The 23,790-nt window shown below is 35.9% G+C and overlaps 5 protein-coding genes across 7 annotated transcripts; 3 read left to right on the forward strand and 2 right to left on the reverse strand.

Annotated features, from left to right (window-relative positions):
* The first annotated feature begins 2,275 nt into the window (after positions 1–2,275).
* On the forward strand, positions 2,276–3,494 carry LOC17875241 (AT-hook motif nuclear-localized protein 17). The gene has a single exon (XM_006281960.2). The coding sequence runs from the start codon at positions 2,346–2,348 to the stop codon at positions 3,171–3,173; it is 828 nt and encodes a 275-aa protein (XP_006282022.1). The 5' UTR covers positions 2,276–2,345; the 3' UTR covers positions 3,174–3,494.
* A 2,165-nt stretch (positions 3,495–5,659) lies between these two features.
* On the forward strand, positions 5,660–7,895 carry LOC17875614. 3 transcript variants are annotated; one of them, XM_023782904.1, is made up of 6 exons: positions 5,663–6,132; positions 6,441–6,531; positions 6,647–6,804; positions 6,883–6,910; positions 7,373–7,481; positions 7,617–7,895. In XM_023782904.1, the coding sequence occupies exons 1-6, from the start codon at positions 5,878–5,880 to the stop codon at positions 7,696–7,698; spliced, it is 723 nt and encodes a 240-aa protein (XP_023638672.1). In that variant the 5' UTR covers positions 5,663–5,877; the 3' UTR covers positions 7,699–7,895. The 3 variants fall into 3 exon arrangements, 2 of the variants coding, with proteins under 2 accessions (XP_023638672.1, XP_006281009.1); XM_006280947.2 differs by having other exon boundaries at positions 5,665–6,132; positions 6,644–6,804; XR_002833957.1 differs by lacking the exon at positions 6,883–6,910 and having other exon boundaries at positions 5,660–6,132; positions 6,644–6,804; positions 7,617–7,715.
* Positions 7,896–8,163: 268 nt separating this feature from the next.
* Positions 8,164–10,988, reverse strand: LOC17876629 (endoglucanase 25). Its single transcript, XM_006281748.2, has 6 exons — positions 10,479–10,988; positions 10,059–10,369; positions 9,512–9,976; positions 9,270–9,405; positions 9,004–9,176; positions 8,164–8,897 (listed from the first exon to the last, which is right to left on the reverse strand). Exons 1-6 carry the CDS (start codon positions 10,849–10,851, stop codon positions 8,490–8,492), a joined length of 1,866 nt encoding a protein of 621 aa, XP_006281810.1. The 5' UTR covers positions 10,852–10,988; the 3' UTR covers positions 8,164–8,489.
* Positions 10,989–12,987: 1,999 nt separating this feature from the next.
* Positions 12,988–16,570, reverse strand: LOC17876579 (ferric reduction oxidase 7, chloroplastic). The gene is made up of 9 exons (XM_006281996.2): positions 16,075–16,570; positions 15,882–15,978; positions 15,474–15,671; positions 15,137–15,371; positions 14,692–15,019; positions 14,321–14,600; positions 13,978–14,233; positions 13,446–13,899; positions 12,988–13,366 (listed from the first exon to the last, which is right to left on the reverse strand). The coding sequence occupies exons 1-9, from the start codon at positions 16,316–16,318 to the stop codon at positions 13,197–13,199; spliced, it is 2,262 nt and encodes a 753-aa protein (XP_006282058.1). The 5' UTR covers positions 16,319–16,570; the 3' UTR covers positions 12,988–13,196.
* Positions 16,571–18,607: 2,037 nt separating this feature from the next.
* LOC17876254 (probable leucine-rich repeat receptor-like protein kinase At5g49770) lies at positions 18,608–23,654 on the forward strand. Its single transcript, XM_023783246.1, has 19 exons — positions 18,608–19,012; positions 19,091–19,211; positions 19,317–19,388; positions 19,473–19,547; positions 19,644–19,715; positions 19,799–19,963; positions 20,062–20,136; positions 20,230–20,301; positions 20,417–20,488; positions 20,574–20,642; positions 20,760–20,834; positions 20,919–20,990; positions 21,086–21,220; positions 21,296–21,771; positions 21,856–22,011; positions 22,095–22,231; positions 22,317–22,536; positions 22,610–22,845; positions 22,930–23,654. Exons 1-19 carry the CDS (start codon positions 18,925–18,927, stop codon positions 23,401–23,403), a joined length of 2,862 nt encoding a protein of 953 aa, XP_023639014.1. The 5' UTR covers positions 18,608–18,924; the 3' UTR covers positions 23,404–23,654.
* Positions 23,655–23,790: the final 136 nt, after the last annotated feature.

Below are 23,790 nucleotides of genomic sequence, written 5' to 3' on the forward strand. Positions count from 1 at the left end.
ATAAAATAATTTATATTGAGTTAAAGTATTATGATTAACGTACTAATTAACACGAATATAACTTATAATATACTTTGGATTACAATGGAACGAACTTTCAAAGTTCAACGTACGACAGCTCACGTAGACGGTGTACATCATTAGACTTATTGAAATTTAATTAAGAATTTTGTAATTATTACCATGTTTTTACATAAATATTTACTAATCAACCCGAAAGAGCAATTGGAATCATAGAGCAGACGATAAATTCCAAAAAGATAAAGAAAATATGAATAATTCGTGGCCATCGACAAGTAAATTTTCATGAATAGGTTTGTGACCAACTGTAGCCTTTTTGCCACTGTTTTATAAATTATAAGTGGCGGTCTTATTGTATCAATGTACAATGCTAGATTTGACATAATGATGCCTAATAAGTGAGTTTTAGTAATGGTGAATCGGTGACGTGCGTGTTAGTTTGATCCGAAAGTGAGTTTTTCGATAGCGGCTCAAAACCAATGTAATCCTGATTATTATCAATAATAACGATTATGATTTGGCTAAATTTTCTAACACTTAAAATTAAGCGAAACAAATCTTTCATAATACTATTTGAGGTCGAAAACGTTTATTCAAACTTTTGATCACACATTTCAAAGCAACTATGCGCAAGTTGAAGTATTGAGACAAAATATTGCTCAAGTGGTGACCAACTGTGTTTAATTACTGCGATTGCACCAATCCGTTTTCTTTAAAACATTTTAAAATGAGAGAACCCATCCATCATTCAACATTGGAAAATTCAGCATTCTTCAAAATCTCAAAGGTGCAATGACTAACATTGGAAAATTTACTAGCGTTGGAGATGGGTTTGGACAAAAGAATTTTCAAAGTTAAAAAAAGTGAATAAATAAACAACGTCAACGACAGTTGTGGTAGATGAACTCTAATAGACTTTTTTTTGTAGTAAAAAGAATAGTGTAACATGTAAAATGATAATAATGAATGATGAAGGAGAAGAAGAAGAAGAAAGAAGAAGAAAGAGTAGAAATGACTCAATGAGGCTATAGGGAAGAAGAGATGTGATGGAGACCGAATCGGTTCGAAGGACACTCCAGATTTGGGAAATGGGGGATGTTCCTCTCCTATCCTTCTCGTCCCCACTTGTCTCCCATCTTTTTCTCTATTCCCATTTTTTTTATAAAACCAAATCATTTATCTTAGAATAAACTAGAGACATATATATCCAAATGACTATAGAATAAAGTCTTTTTTTTTTTGTTGACTTACAATTATTTTTAGTTTATTTTCTTCTTTTTTTTTTATTGTTGATAAAGAAAAGTTTCCTAATTGGTTTTAATATTATCCTATAATACTACAAGATCAAATCATATATATATGGTAACATATTTTGGACTTTTTTTTGGTTGACATCACATAATTTGGACATTGTAGAAATAATCAACATTTAGTTTAGTTTTAAGTAAAAGTAGTTGACTATCAATTTTTACTATTATTTAGATATAAAATTTCGAAAAACGAGTCTAAAATAAAAAAGTAATAATACTAAATTTAAATTTCAAAGATCAAAAATACCGAATAGATAATCAACATTTAGATAGAATGAAAAAATATTTGATTAACAGTCTCTAATATTATTTGCATACATTTTTCAAAAAAATGAAAATTTTAAAACCCAAATAAAATATTAAGATCGAAAATACTGAATTAGGAAATAATTTTAGTTATCTGTTAATATTTAATTAAAATAATTTTATTGGACTAAAAAAATAGTTGTTTATCAACCTCCAGATTTTTATATATTTATTTATAAAAAAAAAGAAAAAAAAAAAAGTGTGTGTGAACCCACACGAGAACACAAAATAGACAGAATCAGAAAATAAATAAATAAATAAATATAAATCTTCACTTGCAATTCCCAACTAGCGGCGCCGCTTCTCTCTTTTCTTTTCTTGCTTTCAAAGTTCATCATCCTTCCTCCTCCTTCTTCCCTATCCTCTCATTTCTTTCTCCTTTACTCTTTTATTTTTATTTATATACTATATATAAATTGACATATTCTATCATAATTATCATATAAAAAGCAACAAAAAGAAGAAAAAAAACAATACTTTTTCCATTATTTTATATAAAATTACACCATACCCATTTCGGATCTCTCCATTTCCCTTTATACAACCCAAAAAAAAAACCCATACTCCAAACGAAACCTCCTCATCTTCTTCTTCTTCTTCTTCTTCTTTCATCCTTCCTCCTCCGATCCAAATCTTTTTTAAATATATCATTTACACAAAAATCCAAACCCAAAATCTCTAATAAACAAATCTTCTCTTAATAAAAAAATGAAAGGTGAATACAGAGAACAAAAGAGTAACGAAATGTTCTCAAAGCTTCCTCAACATCAACAACATCAACAACAACACTCTCTTAATACCTCTCATCATTTCCACCTCTCCTCCACCACACCCACCGTCGTCGATGACTCCTCCATCGAAGTCGTCCGTCGTCCACGTGGCAGACCACCTGGTTCCAAAAACAAACCTAAACCACCCGTCTTCGTCACCCGTGACAGTACTGACCCTCCCATGAGCCCTTACATCCTCGAAGTCCCTTCTGGTAACGACGTCGTCGAAGCCATCAACCGTTTCTGCCGCCGCAAATCCATCGGTGTTTGCGTTCTCAGCGGCTCTGGCTCCGTAGCTAACGTCACTTTACGTCAGCCTTCCCCTGCGGCTCCTGGCTCTACCATAACGTTCCACGGCAAGTTCGATCTCCTCTCCGTCTCCGCAACGTTCCTCCCTCCTCCTCCTCGTACTTCCTTGTCTCCTCCCGTTTCTAACTTCTTCACCGTCTCTCTCGCCGGACCACAAGGGCAGATCATAGGAGGGTTCGTCGCTGGTCCGCTTCTCTCCGCGGGAACGGTCTACGTCATCGCGGCGAGCTTCAACAACCCTTCTTACCATCGGTTACCGGCGGAGGAAGAGCAGAAACACTCGGCGGGGACAGGGGAGAGAGAGGGACAGTCCCCGCCGGTGTCTGGTGGCGGTGAAGAGTCAGGACAGATGGCGGGAAGTGGAGGAGAGTCGTGTGGGGTTTCAATGTACAGTTGCCACATGGGTGGCTCTGATGTTATTTGGGCCCCTACCGCCAGGGCACCACCGCCCTACTAAACCAATCCTCTTCTTACACAACACAAAAACACTCTCTTCTTCTTTTGTTTCTTTTTTTTGGTAATTAGGATGAATCAAGAAACTAGGGTTTGAAAAACAAGAATCGTTTGTTTTTTCTATGTATCATCGTCAGAATTAACTTATCACATGCTTAATCTTTTTTTTCCCACGGTGTAATCTCTCTCAAATCTTGGTTTTATGGTTTTTGTTTAGCTTCGTTCTATGCGGTTACAAAAGTTCGATATTAAATTTGATTTGACTCGTATAACAGTATGCTTCCAAGTGTCTTTTTAGGGATATTTAAATGTTTGTTACTATTAATGATTGTGTCTCATTCTTATATATACTTGTTTTGTTTTTTAGGACATGTATTGGATTGATATACTTGTTTATTGGATCTTCAAAGTATGTTAATGGTTTTAATACATTAAACATTACTAGTAGCAATTTAGCTAATTTTAAGAAAACGTGCTACTTTTTTGTCATTCACACCATCGAACCTTACAATTTTTGGCTGCTTTACCTCCACACCGTCGACCTTACAGTTTTGGCGGCATTGACCACTTTTAGTTTCATATTCGGTTAAATACAAAAAAACAAGTAAAAAATGTACAAAATGGTTTGTCATATTATAGGTTGGTTTCAGTTTTGCTACTCTCTCCAATTAATCAAGTATTTATTATAGATATAACCAAAAGAGATAATAAAGTTAAACTAAGAAAGCATTAATTATGCATATACGTGAAGTCGTGAAGCATTGATTGGAACACTGTTTTGGGCTTGTCTCAAAGTGTTTTGATGGTTGGACTCATATATGTCTCTGGTCTCTCTCTCATATATCCAGAAGTTTGAAGACCATACAACTGCAAAATGTCTGCAAAAACACACATATCTATATATATGAACACATTCAATTACCCACTTGTCTTTTCAGTGCCCCTTTCTCTTTTTATCTCTGTTTTATTTGCTTTTTTTTACATGGGGGTTTGGGATTCAAACTTTGCTAGAAATGGAGTAGAAACGTGAACACAATTGTGACAACCTTTTCTTTTTAACACGAGCCATCTAATCTAATTAATATGTACTACTGTATATTTTAGTTTGACTCTATCAGTTAAATATCAACTAAATATGTTTAGTTAGATTAGTTTGGATATCCCAAATTCCCAACTGGCGGAACATAGTACATTGTACATAAAGGGAAACTTATGAGAACGAAGTCTAGTGTCATCGGATAAACATTTGACATTAGAGATCAAACTAAGTGTAATTTATAAAACGCAAAAACAAAACATATAAAAAAGGATTATTGATCCTCAGTCCTCACTAACTCTTTTAGATAAGTGGAGAATGCAAAGGTCGTCACAACTCACAAGAGATCCGAGAGAACGTCATATTTACTAAGTTATGGTACTGAGAATTATGTTTTGCCTTGCTCTTGTCACGTTTTTGATTGGGGCAGATTCTTATAGGAATAAATAATCATAGATTGGTCCTTAGAAGAAACATCGTAAATATTCTTCACAATCCGTAAAAGCCCTTCTAGAATAGATAGATGTCTCTACAAACCCAACCTACGGAAAATAAGATAAAAGTAAAACGGGTAAGACGAGAAACAAAAGGTTCGGTTGGTTTTTTTTCTTTTTCCACAAACCAAAAGTTTGGGTGGTTGCAATAGATAAGAGATACAAATCCAATCGCCGGATTATACCGTTTTATATTTACCATTCATACGTTATGTGTGTGTTAATGAGAATCCAACAAAAAAATAAAAGAAAATCGTTTATCACAATCATTTTTTCATACAAATAGAGTTAGTCTGCACCGATTTATTGTTAGTTTTAAAAATAGAATAGACTAAACCGTCGATAAATTTGTATATTTCAACCGCATTAACAATTTACATCCAAAATATTGTTTCTTCCTTGTAAGGGGGAGTTATTGGGAGACTGATTTTAAAAGAGTTTGTGGATTTCAAAAGTTTAGAGATTTTAAGATTCTCAAAAAGAATTTGTTGATTCTAAAATAATGTTTACCCAGATTTTTAGAGTTTAATAGATTCTTCATATGATAGACTCTACAAATCCTTATGATAATTGCAGTATTTTGAAAGTTGTTTTTAATGACTAAATATGTAAGGAATCATAAAACCAATAACACTAGAATTTGATAGAATTGGAAAATCAATAAATACTCAACTTTTTGAATAACAAAGGATTTTAAATAGAATTACAAAATACGTACACCAATAACAAGAGATTTTATTAAGAATCTAAGAATCCGTACACCAATAACAATAGAATTTTAAACTCTAAAAATCTTTAAAAGTCATTCTCCCAATAACTTCTTGAGTATAATTTTGTGAGTTTCAAGCAATTCGTTGAAGAAACTAGCAAATGTCTAAATACTTTGTTTAATCCTAAAAGCAAGTAGTTCATCACTTCACGCCACAGCTCACAACATAAACAAAAACGAAATTACATTTTATTTTTAAATTGAATAAACATCGAAAAGAAAAGAAAAAGGAAGAGAATTTTACGCGAGAACAAACAAGGATCAGTCGTCGTCGTCGTCTTTCTCCTCATCTTCGATTGCGATTGCAGCAGATTTTCGTGATTTGGCTGTTTCTATGTTGCAAGAGCTTCGATTCTAACCTCTCTGAGGTGGGTGTGGTGGAGACAAACCCTAAGGAGAAGGCGCAGCCATGGACATCGATTGCGAGAGCAAAGGGAAACGAATCGACAAGGATAATATTCGTGTCAAGCGGAAAACTTTGCAAGCTTTGCTCGATGATGTCCAGAGAGCCCTCGAGCTTTTAAACTTAGCTGAACTCAGTTCTGAAGATGACGAAGATGATAAAAGCATCGGCGACGGCGAGAGAAATGGGTCACAAGAGAAGGAATCGTGCAGGGGAGAAGAAGTTTCTTCTTCCGATCGAGATGATCCTGAAGCTGATCAAGTATGTATCTTTCTCTTTAGAGGAATTGTGTGAAAAAAATGGTTCCTTTTTATTTAGTTAATTGCTGAGATGACGAGTTAAGATGCCAATGTGGTTTGTATGGCTTCAATTTACACATCTCATCACATTTCTTCTTCGAAATATGTATTCAAGCTCTGCTTCTTGGAACTTTTAGTTGAATGTCCTTAAATTGGTGGATAAAGGACATATTTTGTTGACAAAAATTGCATACATAAGGATGTTGGTGAAGATTTATGTGTTTGTAATGGTGTTCAATGATGTCATGACCTTCTTCTTCTTTGTTCCAGTTATATGATCTCATGAAATCCAGAGTTGAATGCCATGACTTCATTGGAAAGATTGAGTCAGCTCAGGTATCAGCGCCGCAACATCTTGCTGGTGAGAACTGGAATACTCATCTTTGTTTTTAAGTACTGCTATGCTTATGTATTTGAAGCTTAGGATTTTGCTCATTGGTTGTATAGATAATTGTGATTTTCTGGTGTTTTAGAAGATAGTAGCTCATGGGATGTAGTTAGTGAAGATGATCTTTGGGATGATGAAAGCATGGCTCAAAGTGAAGAAGATTATGTCCTTGTTAGGGAAGAGGATATAGCAGAGGGCATTGCATGTTTCATGGCTACTTATTTATCATCACTTAAGCAGAAAAAGGTACCCAGCTTGCATTTTGTTTGCCTGTTTTATATCAGCCTTTCATGTGAGTTTATTCGAGTTGGCGTCATTATGCAGGATTTGACTCCTGAGCAGCTTCAGAAAGGTATCCTAGGCTTTCCATTTTTAATTAACCTTCAAAATGCTGTGTATCTCAATGATAAGTAGACATAACATAACAGCCATGTCACTGTCGCAAACACTCAGTTAGGAAGACAGTTCGATCTTTAGAGGAAAAACAGAAGTATATATACGGAATTGGACATAACAGTAAAGGGCACTGCTTGTTTTGGGGGTCTTGGAAACGGCATATGAGAGTAGGGAATGCATTAGAATCCATCCTTAAATTATTCTTTGGTTATGTATCTGTTCTAAACTTAAGTAAGAAGTAGAGTTCACCGGTTCCAATTTTAACGCTCAACTAGGAAAGTTGTTATTGCGTTTACACAAACAAAGACCATTAATTTGCCAAGTTCTCTTCTTTGAGATTTGATTACGTGTGAAATTGATCAGTGGTGGCATATTAGAGTATTGAAATCATAACCTAAGTGTTTGATTTGTAATGTAGCACTTAGCAAGATGTTCTCAGTGAAGAAGAGAAAGGGGAAACTTCGAAAAGCCTGGGATGGAAGTAAGGTCGCGTACAATGTAGCATCGTGGAGCGCAACTGTTATAGGGTATAGAATCATATGAATATGCTCTTCTCATTGCTTGCTTTCTACATTGCGAAATCGATGTTAAGCTTGCTTCTCCGAGTCCCATTGCTTATTGTTTCTCATCAACTTATGCATATTTGTTCACTTCATTGACAGGATCTATCAAAACCCGGTGATCCTCAGGGTTGCATCAAAGGCCTTCTGGGCGTCATGTCATGTAATATCGAAGCTCGTCTGATATGACAAAAGCCTTTTGAACACATCTCGCCTGTGTGATGTGATAAGTTACAGTTGAAGTTTGGGCTCATCCATGATCTCTGTAAATAGAATTCCATCTGTCTGTCTATTGAATGCCATTTGTGATTCCTTTCTTTAGTTGTACTGTTCTCTGTATCACCTCTTCCATACATAACGAATAAATGCATGCTAGAATCATGATAAAGTATAAAACCAAGTAACCAATCATCAAATTAGGTATCATACACAATTCAACCCTATTTTTCTTAACTGTTTCACGATTATAAAACAGTAACTTGTTCATTAGGCTGCACATATGTTTTTCGAGTTCAACAATGATGACAATTTTCTTTTAGTCTCTGGACGTTCAAACTTTCCGATCCAAGTAAACTGACAAACACAAGCACCAATATTAGATATCCAACGATATAAACTTGTTTGTATTTTACACTCGCACCACAAAACATAGTTAAAAGTTTAAGACAGTTCATTAAATTGTTTTTTCAAAGAATACAAGTTTGGTATCAAACATATACAGAGTAAAAAGCATAGATATATATGATATCTCACAAGAACAAAAGAGCAACCCAAAAAGAGAAAGAAAAGAAAGACAATGCTCGTGGTAAGCTGACCCACCCAGGGTTTGTATCTAGTAAAGCCAAATGAAATCCTTAGTAGTTGGTTATGGCTGACTTGTGTTTAGCTTCTAATCTTCTGGTCTCACACCCAAATCCTTACCTCCTTCATTTGTTTTTTTGGCAGTAGCGACAGAATTACACAAGTCTATCTTTATCAAGGTTTCCATGGTGCTGGTGGAGGCGGTGGAGTAGGAAACAACGGAGGAACAGCTGAGAAAATTGTGTTTTTGTCTATCTTACCCGTGGCTTCTTCTTCACCCGACAATGCTATGAGAGCTGCGACCAGACCAGCATTGCCTGCAAGGGTCGGTTCAGTGTAGTTGTAGTTCATACGAACATCGCGGAACCCATCGTGCTTGTCAGGACCAGCAACCATGGCTCCTTCAATCGTGTTTGGATTTGGTTTCTTACTGTCTCTCCATTTCCATCCTCCTTTGCAGTTATATTTGACTTTGTTCTTTGGAATAGATGCTCCTCTGTGATGCACATGTTTTGGGTATTTTGTCCCATAACCAACAAGATAACTCATTTTCCGAGGGTTTTTACCGAGTATGTAATCAATCTGTCAAAACAAATCGTGACCGAGTTAAGTCAAAACTGAAATCAAGCAATATTTTGTATATTATTCATTACCATTTGTGTAAAGAGTCAAGGAAAAGATGCATTACCTGGGATCTCGCAAAGTCACGTAGCACATTAGTCGAATAGAAATTAGGTCCACAGTACCATCCAGGAGTATCAGCAGCATCAAGATAATCACTGTAAAGTGTCGCTAAGAATGCTGCGTTTGCAGAATACTGCAGTGGCTGAGGGTCGCCATGATTCAACTCTAGTAATCCACCTGCACATACCAAAATTTACATGTTATATTTCCATAACAATAACAGGCCCAACGGTTGGAGTTTTACTTGAGGCAAACTGGAAGGTAACTTACCCTTGGTTCTGTTAAATTTGGTGAAATAAGGCAAGTATGAGCACATGACTATACTGGTCTGATTGTGGAAGGTCCTTAGAATTTCTTCATATGGATATCCAGGACTCAGAAACAACCTCAATCGGCTCAGCAGTAACTAAATCAAAAGAGATTAAAAAAGTCAGGGTTAGTATGGTTAAGGCAAATGATCAAGAAGACATGAATATCAAGTATAAACACAGCAAGTTGGTCAGTGGACTGACCTGAGCACCAGCAAGTTTGTTGTCCCAGCTAAATACACCATAGTAAGGGCCACCCCAGAAGGCACCAGCATGCTTGGCCATTGTAGGTTGGGTGATTAGATTGAGATAGGTGACGTTTCCTGTAGCATAGTACAGCCAAGCACCACCCCAGATGAACTCATCCCAATACATGCTTGAATTATAGAACTTGCTAGATTCCGCAGTGCCTGCACTATATCTGCCTCTCCGAGTCCTTCCAAACTGATACACCGTCTTAGCACCATGGACAAGCTTTTTAGAATATTCCTTGTTGTCTTTGAATACAATGGACGCTGAAGCCAGAGCAGCTGCCATCTCTGCAGCAAGATCCGAGCACCCACCATTACATGTAGTCACAGGCCTTTTATAATCCATGTCCTCAGGACGCATCCAACAGTAATGGTCATTAGGATCTGTGTTTCCATCATCAGTATTCCCTGATCCGACCTGCCACAAACATGTAACGAGTGAACAAACAACTCAAATGAAAGAAAGCTACGATCTCCTACAAAAGGTCAGAAACTAGTACCTGTGACACAAGATCATCAATGGAATCAGCAGTACTATTGAAAGTCTTGAGGAAGTAATCAGTTCCCCATTTGATAAGTTCCTTAACATGGGTGAGCTCACCAGCAGCTTCGTATTTGGCACTATATTCGATAACACTCCAGCTCAACATGGTGATAGCATAAGCCATGGGAAAGTTGAACTTGATAGCATCACCAGCATCATAATAACCTCCCACCAAATCTTTGTAGAAGCTTCCTGTCTCACCTCTCCCATCTTGAAGCCCAGAATTACCCCTCCATGACACGTTATTATGCTTCGGCAATCTCCCAGCTACAGAATCAAAACCATCAAAATCAATCTTAGATCTACAAAATCTATCTCTAAATTACCCAGATCTTCAAGGCTAAATTTCCAAATCAAGTAGAGATTCCACACTTACATTTCTGAGCATTGAAGAACTTAAGAGCTTTGTGTAGAGCTAACGTGTAATTATCCGGCGGCGGATCCTTCTTATGATGTCGCGGCACAGTTTTAACGATCAAGATAATAAACCCGGCGAGCAACGCGGCGGCAACAATAGTACCGACAGTCCATACAAAGATCTTGCGACTAACGATAATACAACCAAGATCAACATACTTCTTCTTCTTCTGCTCCGTCGGACCAAGCAACCAACTCTGCTGCGTCTCATCAAGTGGCCGTGAAAGAGCCGCACGATCCAAATCGTTCAAATTCCGACTACGATCATCGTCGGTGGCGGAATCTGCAGTGTTGATCTCCAATGGACCTCCCCATGGATCTCGTCCGTACATGTTGCTCGCTCAGATGAAGCAACAGTAAAGGATTCAGATCTGAGAGAAAAAAAAAGAGAGAGCACAAGTGTGTGGAAGTGAAGAAATGTGAGCTAAGAGAGAAGAGGGCGCTCTAGTCAATAATGAACAAAAGAAGACTCTGGTGAGATCTGGTTTTGGTAATGCTCTTTATTTTTATTTTTCTTAAGTATCACTTCAATTATTTTTTGTTATTATATGATTGTTTGGTTAATTTAGTGCATGTTACGTTACAGCTAACACTAATTTTGGAATTTTTTCTGGCTTTGGCCAACTATGATTGAGCTTTCTGGCCAACTTGGTAAAAAATTCTTATGTAATTTTTATTTTTCTTTCTACAAATAAAGAACATTGTTTAGACATTTAAAATATTACTTTATTTTGTCGGAGAGATTATAATATTATTTTGTTATCCACCGATTTTTTAAAATATATTATAAGTTTGTCCGTTATAAAAATGTGAAATACTTTGTTTAGTAGTAAAGCAAATGGGCTAATGTCGGGTGGGATGATAAAGACAAGTCTCCTAATACACTGTCGGTGGGATGTTAAATTTTATTTTATTCTCATGGTTATGGTGTCTTCCACGTCATCATTTTCGTGGCCTCTTGAGTCATGACATTTTTTTAATATCTATATATACATTTTTTTAAGTACATTTGGTACTAAAATCTATTTAGGTTTATAATTTTTTATTTTATAATATTTGTATAATCAAACCCTTGCCAATTGAATAAATAACAAAACTTAAAAGTAAATTTTGTAATTAAATTACAAGCAAATTATAATATTGGAAACAAATATTTATTACAACAAAAATATTTCCTAAAATGTCTCTCTCTAATAAATCGAATATCTCTCCAATATATTTATGTAATCTTATTTGTTTTTAATTTATATTATTACATAAAATATATTTATAATAAAAATACAAATACAAATTTTTTCCCCACATTTTGCAATTTAAAATTTTGAAAACGGGCCTTTATAACTCAAACGATAAAGAAAAAAATATATGTACAACGTCTATAAGGTAAAAAAATTAGATAGCTCAAACCCATTATAAATAGTACTAATATTTTCACAACTTCAAATGAACATGAACTTTGATTTCTCATGTATCCAAATTAAAATTTTAAAGTTTTATAGAATATTTAAAATATAAAAAATATTTAAACTCGACAAAAATTTAAAATATTATTAATATTTTAACTCAAAATATTTCAAATATAATAATATTGTAAATAAATATGAATGAACGGTTTTGAGTTTATATAAATATGATTATATGTTTTCTACGGGTTGTGTATATTAAAAAAGTTTTACGGGTTAAGTTAAAATATAAATTTTTATTTACAACAAATCATCCTGCGGTGTACTGCAATTTTTTTTTTTGTGAAGTGTATCGCGTACTGACCACATATATCTATTAGTCTACTTATTATACAAATTCATAAAATTATATAAAACTAAAATAATATAAAAACGTATAAAACTATAGTATATAAACCAACTACAAAAATAATAAATCAAGCAAATATATTAAATTATGGGCCCGTGGTGTACCACGGGATAAATACTAGTATAATAGTATAAAATTTCTTACTAAGTAAGAATATTTTTTGCGTAAAATTCACTTATACTGGAAAATGATAGTCTACCACAAAATTTATTTCGATTATCATTTTCTAAAGGAGAATAATGAGAATCTAAAACTTTTCTTTTTTTATAAAATTTATCGTCACCATCATAGAGTTTTTCGAATTTTTTTTTGGCCAAAAATATAAAATAGGTTTTTGAAAGATCAAGTATAATAATGTATGGTATTTTTTCACAAAAGTTACAGAAACTCGATTTAATCTTAAAATATGGGTTGGATTTTCAGTGTACATATTACAGTATTTTGATTGGTTTAGATATATCGGTGTTGACGAAATAATGATGATACTATTACAATTCATTAGGTACATTTGTCGGTTATCTTTTATTAATTTTTTTTTTCTTAATTTAAATGAGTATATCTCTATTTAAAAAAGAAAAATCCAAAATATATATTTTTATATATATAGATATATATTGACAGCTATATGTAATTCTAAGTATATATATATTGACAGCTATATGTAATTCTAAGCCTTATCAGCTTGTATGTAATTAATATTTTAAATGTCCCAATAGAAGACATTTGATTGAAAGATAAACAAAAGCATACACATATCAACTATGGCTGTTTCCTTAATACACATATAGACTGCGATTACCTAACTATATGCGTATATACTTTTCCTTCACATTACCATAATGTTCTTGGCCTTTGTAAAGCTGAACTAGAGATCGAAACTGTGGCTGTTGAAGTGGAAAAGAGGATGATTCGCCGATCTCCATATGCTATGTGACCTTATCTCTTTGGCTACGGTCGTCTGAAGAGTCGCTGGACCGCATACTATCACTCCAACATCCACACTTCCCCATTTCCCATTCAACGACTCAAATATCTCTGCATTCACAAATATTTCATAACCATTAGTTTTTTTTTTTAACAAATAGATATGGTTCCTTTAGTGTGTGTACTGTACCTCTAAAGTCTGGTCTGGTGCCATATCGAATATTGGTGTAACTCTGAACATCTTCTTCAATGTCCAACCCTTTTAGCTCAGCTGCAGATGGATTATGGGGTTCTTCTATGTTCAAGTTTACTTTGTTGTTGCCATTTGGTTCCGATTCACCGGTTTTGTATTTGTGACCCCAGCGGTGCCAGAAAACAACCACAAGACCTCCAAATATCAACACACTTGCAACCATACAAACAACAAACAGAAGTCCCTTGTACCACCATGTTGTTATGTTGTATTTGTTTATGTAAAAGATGTCCAACAACGTGATCATTCCAATAAACCCAATGGTGGAGACAACTAGGTACAGTCCAGACCATATGTTATCCCCTGTACCAACTAGAACTGACATGGAACAGCCGTTGGTCCGTTTTGGCTTGATAGAAGGATGCACCACCTTGTGAACCATCCCATCTTCCTGTATGACCATGAAACAAAGCAGAGTTCAACAAACTAGTTAAGGTCTATTGCAGCTTATATATGAAACTAGACTTACCAAGCGAGGCTCGGATTGTCGTGTGACATAGATGTGAATTTCAAGGTTTAGTTTCTTAGAGAAGAAAGGGCAAATGGAAGGTATGTCAATTGCTGAGAGAAGAGAGAGCTCGTCTGAGTTTTTAATGGCCCAGACAACTAGAACTTTACTCGGTAAACAAGCTTTCCCATCTCTTTTACGGTGTAGGATATCACTTAAGATGGCGAAAAAAGGCGTAATCCCGATTCCTCCTGCTACTAAGACCAGGTTCTCGTACCTGCAGGCAACAAAAACAAAACCTTTCTTGAGTCAAGCTAAAGCTTATTGCATTGAAACAGTTCAAGTAAAGGATAAAACGCATTACCCTAGGTGGTATGGAGATTCATGGCCATAAGGTCCCTCTACACAGGTTGTGATTTTGGGATATGACTGAGGAGAAATGAGCTGATCTTGATTCTCTGCCTCATATAGATTTGATAACTGGTCTCTAAGCTTTGCAGTCCATCCACCAAGAACCTTTATGAGAACCGCAACATGATGGTTCCCATCTAAAGGACTTGAAGAAACACTGAAAGGATGCCACTGTAGCCATGATAGTTCCCTCACTTGAAGAAAGATAAAGCTAAGCGCATTGTATCTCATATCTGGTTATAACAAGAATAAAAAGGAACAAAGTCAGTAACACGCTTTTAGATTAGAAAGGTACAGGGAAGTGAATAAACAGAGTTATTTTACTTGGTGGTTTTGAAAGGACTAGTTCGAGAGTTCCACAGGGTAGACTCTTTGCAGAGATTACATCTACAGTCCTTCTGGATTGGCAGAACCTCAAGAAACGGTCAAGCATGAAAATAAATATTCCTCCAGCAACTATACTGAACAAGAAGTCACCAACGTGAAGTGCCAAGAAGACTACAAAGACAATGTATATTTGATGGGTGTAGAAGAAGAGCTCAAAGTAATGCTTTCTCACGGTGTGAAGCGACGTAACCCACATCAGTAAACCAGCCACTAGACTGATAACTCCAGGTAAATTAGCAATTCCTTTAGCTTTCCATTCAAATATCTAAGAGGAGTAAGAAGTTGATGATTAAAACTTCAATAATAGAGATAAGATAGTGTGTTTTAGATAAACTAGGCTTTACTAACATGTCAAGAATAAATAATGTTGCAGGAATCTTACCTGTTCTAAAAGTTGACCTTGAATGGCCCATCCAACAACATAACAGAGGCCATGCAAGGAGAAGAAAGCCATAGTGATATGACCAAGCCAAACATGATATCTTGTAGCATGCTCGAAAGGGATATCGATAAGACGGAGAAGAATGGAGCCTCTCGAGACCGGAAGAAACAAAAACACCATACACAACAATCCAATCATCCCAAAACGCAGACCAGTTACCTCCAGCAGAAGAATACTAAACAAACACATACAACACAAACAAATGATTGGAATGAGACAAAAAGAAAAGAACAACAAAGCTGAAACAAGAAAAAGGAAATGAGTTAAAAGAAAGAACCTTTTTTCTTCGGGAAGCACATGGAAATATTGAAGAAGGTTGAGATTCCTCAAGGTATAAGCATAGATAGCCCAAAGGAAAAAAACAGAGAAGACCAAAATCCCAAGTAACTCAGCTGCGGAAACAACTCCAAATGGCCCATCCACAAGAACAGGAAATGTCCATAGCCTAAACCTCGGAAATTTCGATATCTTCTCCCTTCACAATCACCAAAACACACACTTATGGAAGAACAAAAATGCCAAAAGAATGCAATAGATGTTGCAGAGATCATTATAATATTATTATTATCATCAACAATATAGTTCATACAGTTACTTAAGGTTTATATTATAATATATGCTTTGCCACTGTATGTCACAATCAGCTCATTAAGGAAATAGTTAAAAGAATCTAAACCATACTTACTTAGTGAAGACCTTCTCTTCCCCAGAGATGATCAGATAGAGAGAAGCTAAGACGGAGATAACAAGAATCGGACCACTGAAAATTAGGAACATGCTTCCTGCAAATTCAGACAATTAAACAGGATGAAATTAGACTTACACATGCATTTATACTTACAAAAGCAAAAGTGATATGGTACATAATATAATCAAACCTGTGGTGCCAAAGAGTGTATGGGAGGAGACAGCTCTCCATTTTGTGAGGACTTGATCACCGAGTGTTCCAGGGTACATCAAAAGGAACACAACCCAAGTCACAAAAATCACAGACATTACAACTTTCAATACCCATTTCAAAGATGAAGCCACCACAGATGATGATGATGATGATGCTGATGATGGTGGTGGTGGTGGTGATGATGGCTCTTTAGACAAAAGAGGGGTTTCATATTCATCCATCTTTCTTTGAATTTTCTATGTCTTAGGTGTTGTGAATTTGTGATGAGAGTTGGCTCCAGAAGAAGCATCAGCTTTTAAGGAGAGAAAATACAAATATGTTGAAAATAAAATAGAAAAAATCAAGAAGATATGATTAAGAGAGGCAAAGGGAAGAAAAGATTTCTGGACCAGTGAGGTTTACATCATTCTCATTTTATGAAAGATTCCCTCGGACAAGATTAATCCTAGGACACAATAAAAAAAAAAATTGGATTAAAAAGGAAAGGGCATTAACATGTGAGAGTAACGTACTTGGTAGAGAGTGTCACGTTTAATCTCGACCACAATTTAGGGGATGGTAACAAGTAGTGACTCCTGGATTTATAGATAAGATGGTTATAATGGCGATTGCAATGGTTTGTTTCTTTGCCTAGTTAGCTACAATTACTCAAATTCGAAATTGAGAATAAAGAGAATAATCAACAAAATATAGTTTCCACATTTGCGATACAGTGAAATAAGCTTGCAATGTTTCACAATTGAGTTTGTTTCTGGTTAAAAGGTTCAAAGGACTAGAAATTAAGTTTTTCCAAGCCTAATAAACTAGTAATAACCAATTCAAGTGAAAAAAACTATCAAACCGAATAAGACAACATGATGATGATCCATGTACTAGAGAACATTTAATAAATCAAAAGAAGACTTGTTCTAAAGAGCTTTTTGTGGTCTCTAAAAGGGATGACCATGACGAAACTCCCATGACTGGCCTACATAAGTACATATACAGTATGAGTTGTGAAAGAGAGAATGAGATAGATACCTAAATTAGTTTAGGTTGTAATTTGTGTACTCCTGAAAGCTATATCAAATAATCGGAAATAAAGATTCTTAAAAGGACTAAAAAATCGTCAATTTACCTTACATTAGCCCAATAGGCCCATATAACTGGGAGAGACGATCAACGTTTGGTATTATTAATGATAGTGGGGGCAAAGGAAAGTAGCCCATAAAGAAACCCAAAAGAACGGAACAAATTAAAGTAAAGAAGCCCAATAGGCCCATATAACCGGATGAGAGAGAGAGACACCGACACAGTGGAGGAGAAACCAATTCATGCGGCGAGGGAGAATCCGGAGAAGATCGGAAGCGATGTCGGGTTACTGTCATCTCAGTATTAGATATATTATTCCGGTTAATCGGAAAACAAAGAAGTCCACGTCTGGATTTGAAATCCGCGTTAACCAAACCAACTCTGAATTTCTAGATAACCGGAAATAATATATCTAATACTCTCAAATCATCAACCTCGATCGCATAGTCTCTCGCGTCTTGAGGTCAACGCAGAGTTCAGAGTTAAACAAATGTCTCTGCAGCATTATTTCAAAACTTCAGTGAGTTCTCTTCAGACTTTAGTATGTGATGAGCTTTGATTTATACAATTTTTAGTTATCAAAATCCATTCTTTAATACATTCTCCAAGAGTTTTCTACAGTTCTTTGATTCTTGAACTTGTTTGAGATAAAATTCACAGAAATTCCCCAAAATATATGTTATTTTAGGACTGTAGAGTGGTGAATTTAGAGATGAGAGTCTAATGGATGTATATGTATCCACCAAAAAACACGTCATTACACAAGTGTTGTGTGGACACCAACATTTTCATTCTCTCTATCAAAGTTTTATCGACCATTATGTTGGCATACATCAAATAGCTTGATCCTACTATCATTATATCCTCTTGTCCTGCTGCTACTTTGTACTCTCTTCTTAGTTTTTACCTTGCTTCATAGGTTGAGTTCTTTCTTGGAAAAGCTAGATCCAATTGTGTACACATCTTACTCTCTTAGCCGTGGGGGCCATCTCATTTATACATTTGTGTTTTACATACCCACTAACATTATTCTATGATTGGTTTTAAGACTACTCTGGTCAATCTTTCATCAAATCATCGTCATCGTTGTTGCGATTAGGATTAGTATATCAAGTTGGTACGACCATGACTTTATCAAATCTAATGTTGCTTGTTTATATATAGTTGATGACCACAACTCTCTCTGTATTTGTCTAAGAAAACTTTTGGGGTTAACAAAATCATATCTTATTTCTTATGTTTGTAGTTTTTTTTTTGAAATTATATTGAAAACAATAATGAGTGTATTTAATACAGTAAATTAAATAGAGGTCCTACACTAGTTTTCGCATCAAGACAACTCATATGAGTGTGTTTTTAAATGTATTGTTTTCATAATCTGTTCCTTCCCATTACCACCAACACTATTGATATATCCATGTACCAAACCTTGTGAATTGAAAATCTTACTTTAAATCTCCCATTATCAGCTGTTTCCAAGTTGACCAAGTTCCTTTTTTTTTTGTTTATGGTCCTCTCTCCCCATTTTCTTGTTTTTATATACTTTTTGTTTTTGTTTTCACTCGATTTGTTCAAAGTCTTCTTCTCCTTTTTGTTAACATTATTGTCTACATGTTTCTGAAAGCGAGGTTGTAATTTTTATTAAGAGATTCGTCAAACCCTTTGTGTAGACCACATGCTCTTCTTTTTCATAAGATTTTGAGATACAATCAGAAAAACAGAGGAACAGATAAGAGGTTCTTTGTGGGTTCTGAAGATGAGTTCAAGAACTGGAGCCTTTATGCTCCTGATCTTGCTTTATTTCCAAATTTGTTCTGTATATGCGCTCACAAATGTTTTAGACAGTAAGTATATACAAGCATATAGATGATGAACATGGGTTTTCTCCTAAATCGTTAAGAAATAATTTTCATATGGTGCAGGTTCTCCTTTAAAAGCCGTGAAGGATGAATGGACCACTCCTCCTGATGGTTGGGAAGGCTCTGATCCTTGTGGAACCAATTGGGTTGGAATTAAATGTAGAAATGACCGTGTCATCTCAATGTAAAAAGCTTGATTTTGTTTTTTGTTTTTTGTTTTTTTTTCTGCTTCTTCCAGTTATCCTTGCCGACTTTTAAGTTTTGTGTTGTTGCTTCTTGCTTGTTGCAGATCACTAGGTAACCTTAACTTGGTAGGAAATCTTGCTCCTGATATTTCGTTCTTGTCAGAGTTGGAGATCTTGTATGTCTTTCTTCTACTTTCTATTCTTTTCCTTTCACATAAAGAAAAGGTTTTTGTTCTCATCTTATGATCCAATCTTTGTAGGGATTTGTCTTACAATACTGGGTTGACTGGACCACTTCCATCAAATATCGGTAGCCTTAAGAACTTGAAGAGCTTGTAAGGAAACACAATATTGTTAGATCCCTAGTACAACTTATATGCACATCTCCTTGTCTTATCTACTATTCTAACTAACTCTCTTTTACGCTCCAGGATTCTTGTGGGATGTCGTTTCAGTGGTGCAATCCCTGACTCCATTGGATCTCTTAAAGAACTTGTATATCTGTAAGATTTTGTTGCTTCCTATGATTATAAACAGTCTCCTTTTTCAATTGCATTAGTACTAATTAGTGTATTTCTCCATACAGCTCACTAAATTTAAATGGATTTACTGGAACGATTCCGGCTTCCATTGGGCGGTTATCGAAACTATATTGGTTCGATATAGCTGACAATCAGATCGAGGGAGAGCTTCCAGTTTCTAATGGGACTTCTTCACCTGGACTTGACATGCTTCTTGCAACTAAGCATTTGTATATATAATCCCCAAATATTTCCATTTCGATTATTGTAATCACTCATTTTAAAATAAGTACTAATTTATCTGACTCTCCTTCACTTTCTCTTGTAGTCATTTTGGGAAAAACAGGCTTTCTGGCAAGATACCAGAAGAACTTTTCAGCTCAAACATGACTTTGATACATGTGTAAGCTTCATATTAGATATAAAGCAGAGGAGATTGCACAATTTGAGAGTAGACACTTACAAAGCAACTGCATTGTTTGTTTTTTATCGATAGGCTCTTGGATGGAAACCAATTCACAGGTGAAGTCCCAGAGACCCTCGGCCTCGTTAAGACGTTGACGGTGTTGTAAGTAGTAAAATATATTTATTATTTTTCTTTTTTCGTTTTTCTTTTTTTCTTATGTTAATTATCTTATTTCCTTAATCTCATGTGTTTTTCTTCTTTCTTTTGTTGCATGCAGACGTCTTGATAGGAATAAACTAACTGGAAATATTCCTTCAGGTCTTAATAATCTCACAAGTCTTCAAGAACTGTGAGTGAGCAACTAAATTTTTGTTCTTCGTTACATATAAGTGAAAAGAGGTAAAAGATTTTGTAGTTAATTGAATATATTTCAGGTACTTGGCCAACAACAAATTTACTGGTAGTCTCCCAAATTTAAACGGCTTGACCAGTCTCTACACATTGTAAGTTTCTTCATATTTCTCTTTCTCTGTTGCTGCTCAATCAACCATCACTAGCTACTCTTCTCAAGCCTTCATTCTTTATCAATCTGATCCCATGATGTGGCTGTAATGTAACAGAGATGTTAGCAATAACACTTTGGATTTCTCACCCATTCCATCATGGATCTCTTCATTACGTTCCCTGTCAACATTGTAGGAACATCTCTCTTTCTCTCTTGATTTCCATTGATCTCCATGCGTATACTCGCTAAAGACAAGTGTTTTTATGCTTTGCAGAAGGATGGAAGGGATCCAACTTAATGGTTCAATACCAATCTCATTTTTCAGCCCTGCTCAATTGCAGACTGTGTGAGTGGAAAAAAATACATGAAATTGGAAATCAGCTCAAAGTTGTGAAACCTGTACTTATTAGGGTGCTTCTTTTTTTTTTTCCTGAGTTGCAGTATCCTAAAGCGCAACGGTATAGTGGAAACCTTGGACTTTGGTACCGACTATAGCAACCAGCTGGAGTTTGTGGATTTACAATACAATGAGATATCTGAGTATAAGCCAGCATCTAATAAAGCCATCCAAGTAATGTATGTATCCTTATCACAAATTAAATTCACTTCCTTTTCTCAACCTATTTCTTATGTCTGTTGATATATCTACAGATTGGCAAATAATCCTGTGTGCATGGAGGCGGGAAACCGAGCGAGTTACTGCTCAGCAATCCAACACAATACCTCCTTTTCTACACTCCCAACAAACTGTTCCCCCTGTGAACAGAACATGGAAGCTAGTCCCACATGCCGCTGTGCGCATCCATTCACGGGAACACTCTACTTCAGGTCTCCTTCCTTTTCAGGGTTGTTCAACTCCACCAACTTCTCAATCCTACAGAAGGCAATCACGGATTTCTTTAAGAAGTTCAATTATCCTGTAGATTCCGTGGGTGTCCGAAATATTAGAGAGAATGCAACTGATCATCAGCTTCTAATAGATCTCCTGGTCTTTCCATTAGGCAGAGATAGTTTTAATCAGACAGGAATGTCACTTGTTGGTTTTGCGTTTAGTAACCAGACGTATAAGCCTCCTCCTATATTTGGCCCTTACATTTTCAAAGCCGATCTGTACAAGAAGTTCTCTGGTATGATGAAACTGGTCTTACACACTCAAAACGGATTTAATATTGGTTCCATTTAAGTTTATTTGCTCTGCCTTTTTTTCACAGATGTAGAAGAAGGATCCAAGTCATCCAACATGGGCATTATCATCGGAGCTGTAGTTGGTGCCATTGTTTTTATACTGTTGTTAACAATAGCTGGGGTTTACGCTCTCAGGCAGAAAAAGAGAGCAGAGAGAGCAACCGGTCAAAATAATCCTTTCGGTAAGACGAAAACGTTAACTGAGCTACCACCAATGTCTTCTCCCTTGATTAGATTCTGACAGCTTTTCTATCGCATGTTGCAGCCAAGTGGGATACGAGTAAGAGTAGTATTGGTGCTCCACAGCTAATGGGAGCAAAAGCCTATACTTTTGATGAGCTGAAGAAATGTACAGATAACTTTTCAGAGGCAAATGATGTTGGGGGTGGAGGTTATGGAAAGGTTTGTGTCTTAACAAATGGCCTCAACTGAATGTAGCAATGGCCTTAATTGTAATTCTGATCCCGAATATGATATGGTGAAACAGGTGTATAGAGGGATTCTTCCAAATGGGCAACTCATAGCAATCAAAAGGGCTCAACAAGGATCTTTGCAAGGAGGGTTGGAGTTCAAAACTGAGATTGAGCTTCTTTCAAGGGTCCATCATAAGAATGTTGTCAGACTCTTGGGCTTCTGCTTTGATCGAAATGAACAAATGCTCGTCTACGAGTACATTTCAAATGGGTCTCTTAAAGACAGTCTCTCAGGTAATATCAAAACTCTATTTTACTTTTGAGGTTTTTTGATAGTTCGTGGTTGCTGAATTTGTTAGTAATACAGGAAAGAGTGGGATACGATTAGATTGGACAAGAAGGCTTAAAATAGCACTAGGTTCAGGAAAGGGCTTGGCTTATCTTCATGAGCTTGCTGATCCTCCAATTATACACAGAGACATCAAATCAAATAACATCTTACTTGATGAAAATCTTACTGCAAAGGTTGCCGATTTCGGCCTTTCCAAACTTGTGGGAGACCCTGAGAAAACTCACGTGACAACACAAGTGAAAGGAACCATGGTTAGTAGAGAATAAATCATCCTCCTCTCTCTTTTTTTCTTCTTTCTCATATACATTTTAAAATCACATTTCATATGGAATCAGGGCTACCTGGATCCTGAGTACTACATGACAAATCAATTGACGGAGAAGAGTGATGTGTATGGTTTTGGTGTGGTGATGCTCGAGCTATTAACCGGTAGAAGTCCAATAGAGAGAGGCAAATATGTGGTGAGAGAGGTGAAGACGAAGATGAATACATCGAGAAATCTGTATGACCTGCAAGAATTGCTGGACACAACAATCATAGCAAGCAGTGGGAATCTGAAAGGGTTCGAGAAGTATGTCGATCTTGCTCTGAGATGTGTGGAGGAGGAAGGAGTTAACAGGCCATCAATGGGTGAGGTTGTAAAAGAGATAGAGAACATAATGCAGCTTGCGGGACTAAATCCTAACGCAGATTCAGCAACAAGTTCAAGAACGTACGAGGACGCAATCAAAGGATCTGGTGATCCTTATGGCAGTGAATCGTTTCAGTACAGTGGGAATTTCCCAGTTTCAAAGCCTGAGCCCCAATGATTAATTATGTCTTCCCTCTTTTTTTTATTTTTGTTATTTTCTTAGTGACTGCATACTTGAAGTGCCTTGTGAATGTGAGCTAGCATGATTTGATATGTTTGTCACTGATTATAAAGCAGAGGAATGGAGCCAAACTAAGAAGTACCCACTCATATGAGTGTGTTTTTAAATGTAATGTTTCATAATTTGTTTCTTCGCATTACCACCAACACTATTGACATATCAATATACCAAACCAATCTTACTTTAAATCTCCCATTATCAGCTGTTTCCAAGTTGACCAAGTCTTTTATCTTTATGGTCTCCTCTCCCCAGTTTCTTGTTTTTATATACTTTTTGTTTGTTTCCCTCCATTTGTTCTAAGTCTTCTTCTTCTCTATCTTAGCA

Source organism: Capsella rubella, unplaced genomic scaffold (genome assembly GCF_000375325.1).
Source record: "Capsella rubella cultivar Monte Gargano unplaced genomic scaffold, Caprub1_0 scaffold_8, whole genome shotgun sequence".
In the NCBI taxonomy this organism is placed as follows: domain Eukaryota; kingdom Viridiplantae; phylum Streptophyta; class Magnoliopsida; order Brassicales; family Brassicaceae; genus Capsella; species Capsella rubella.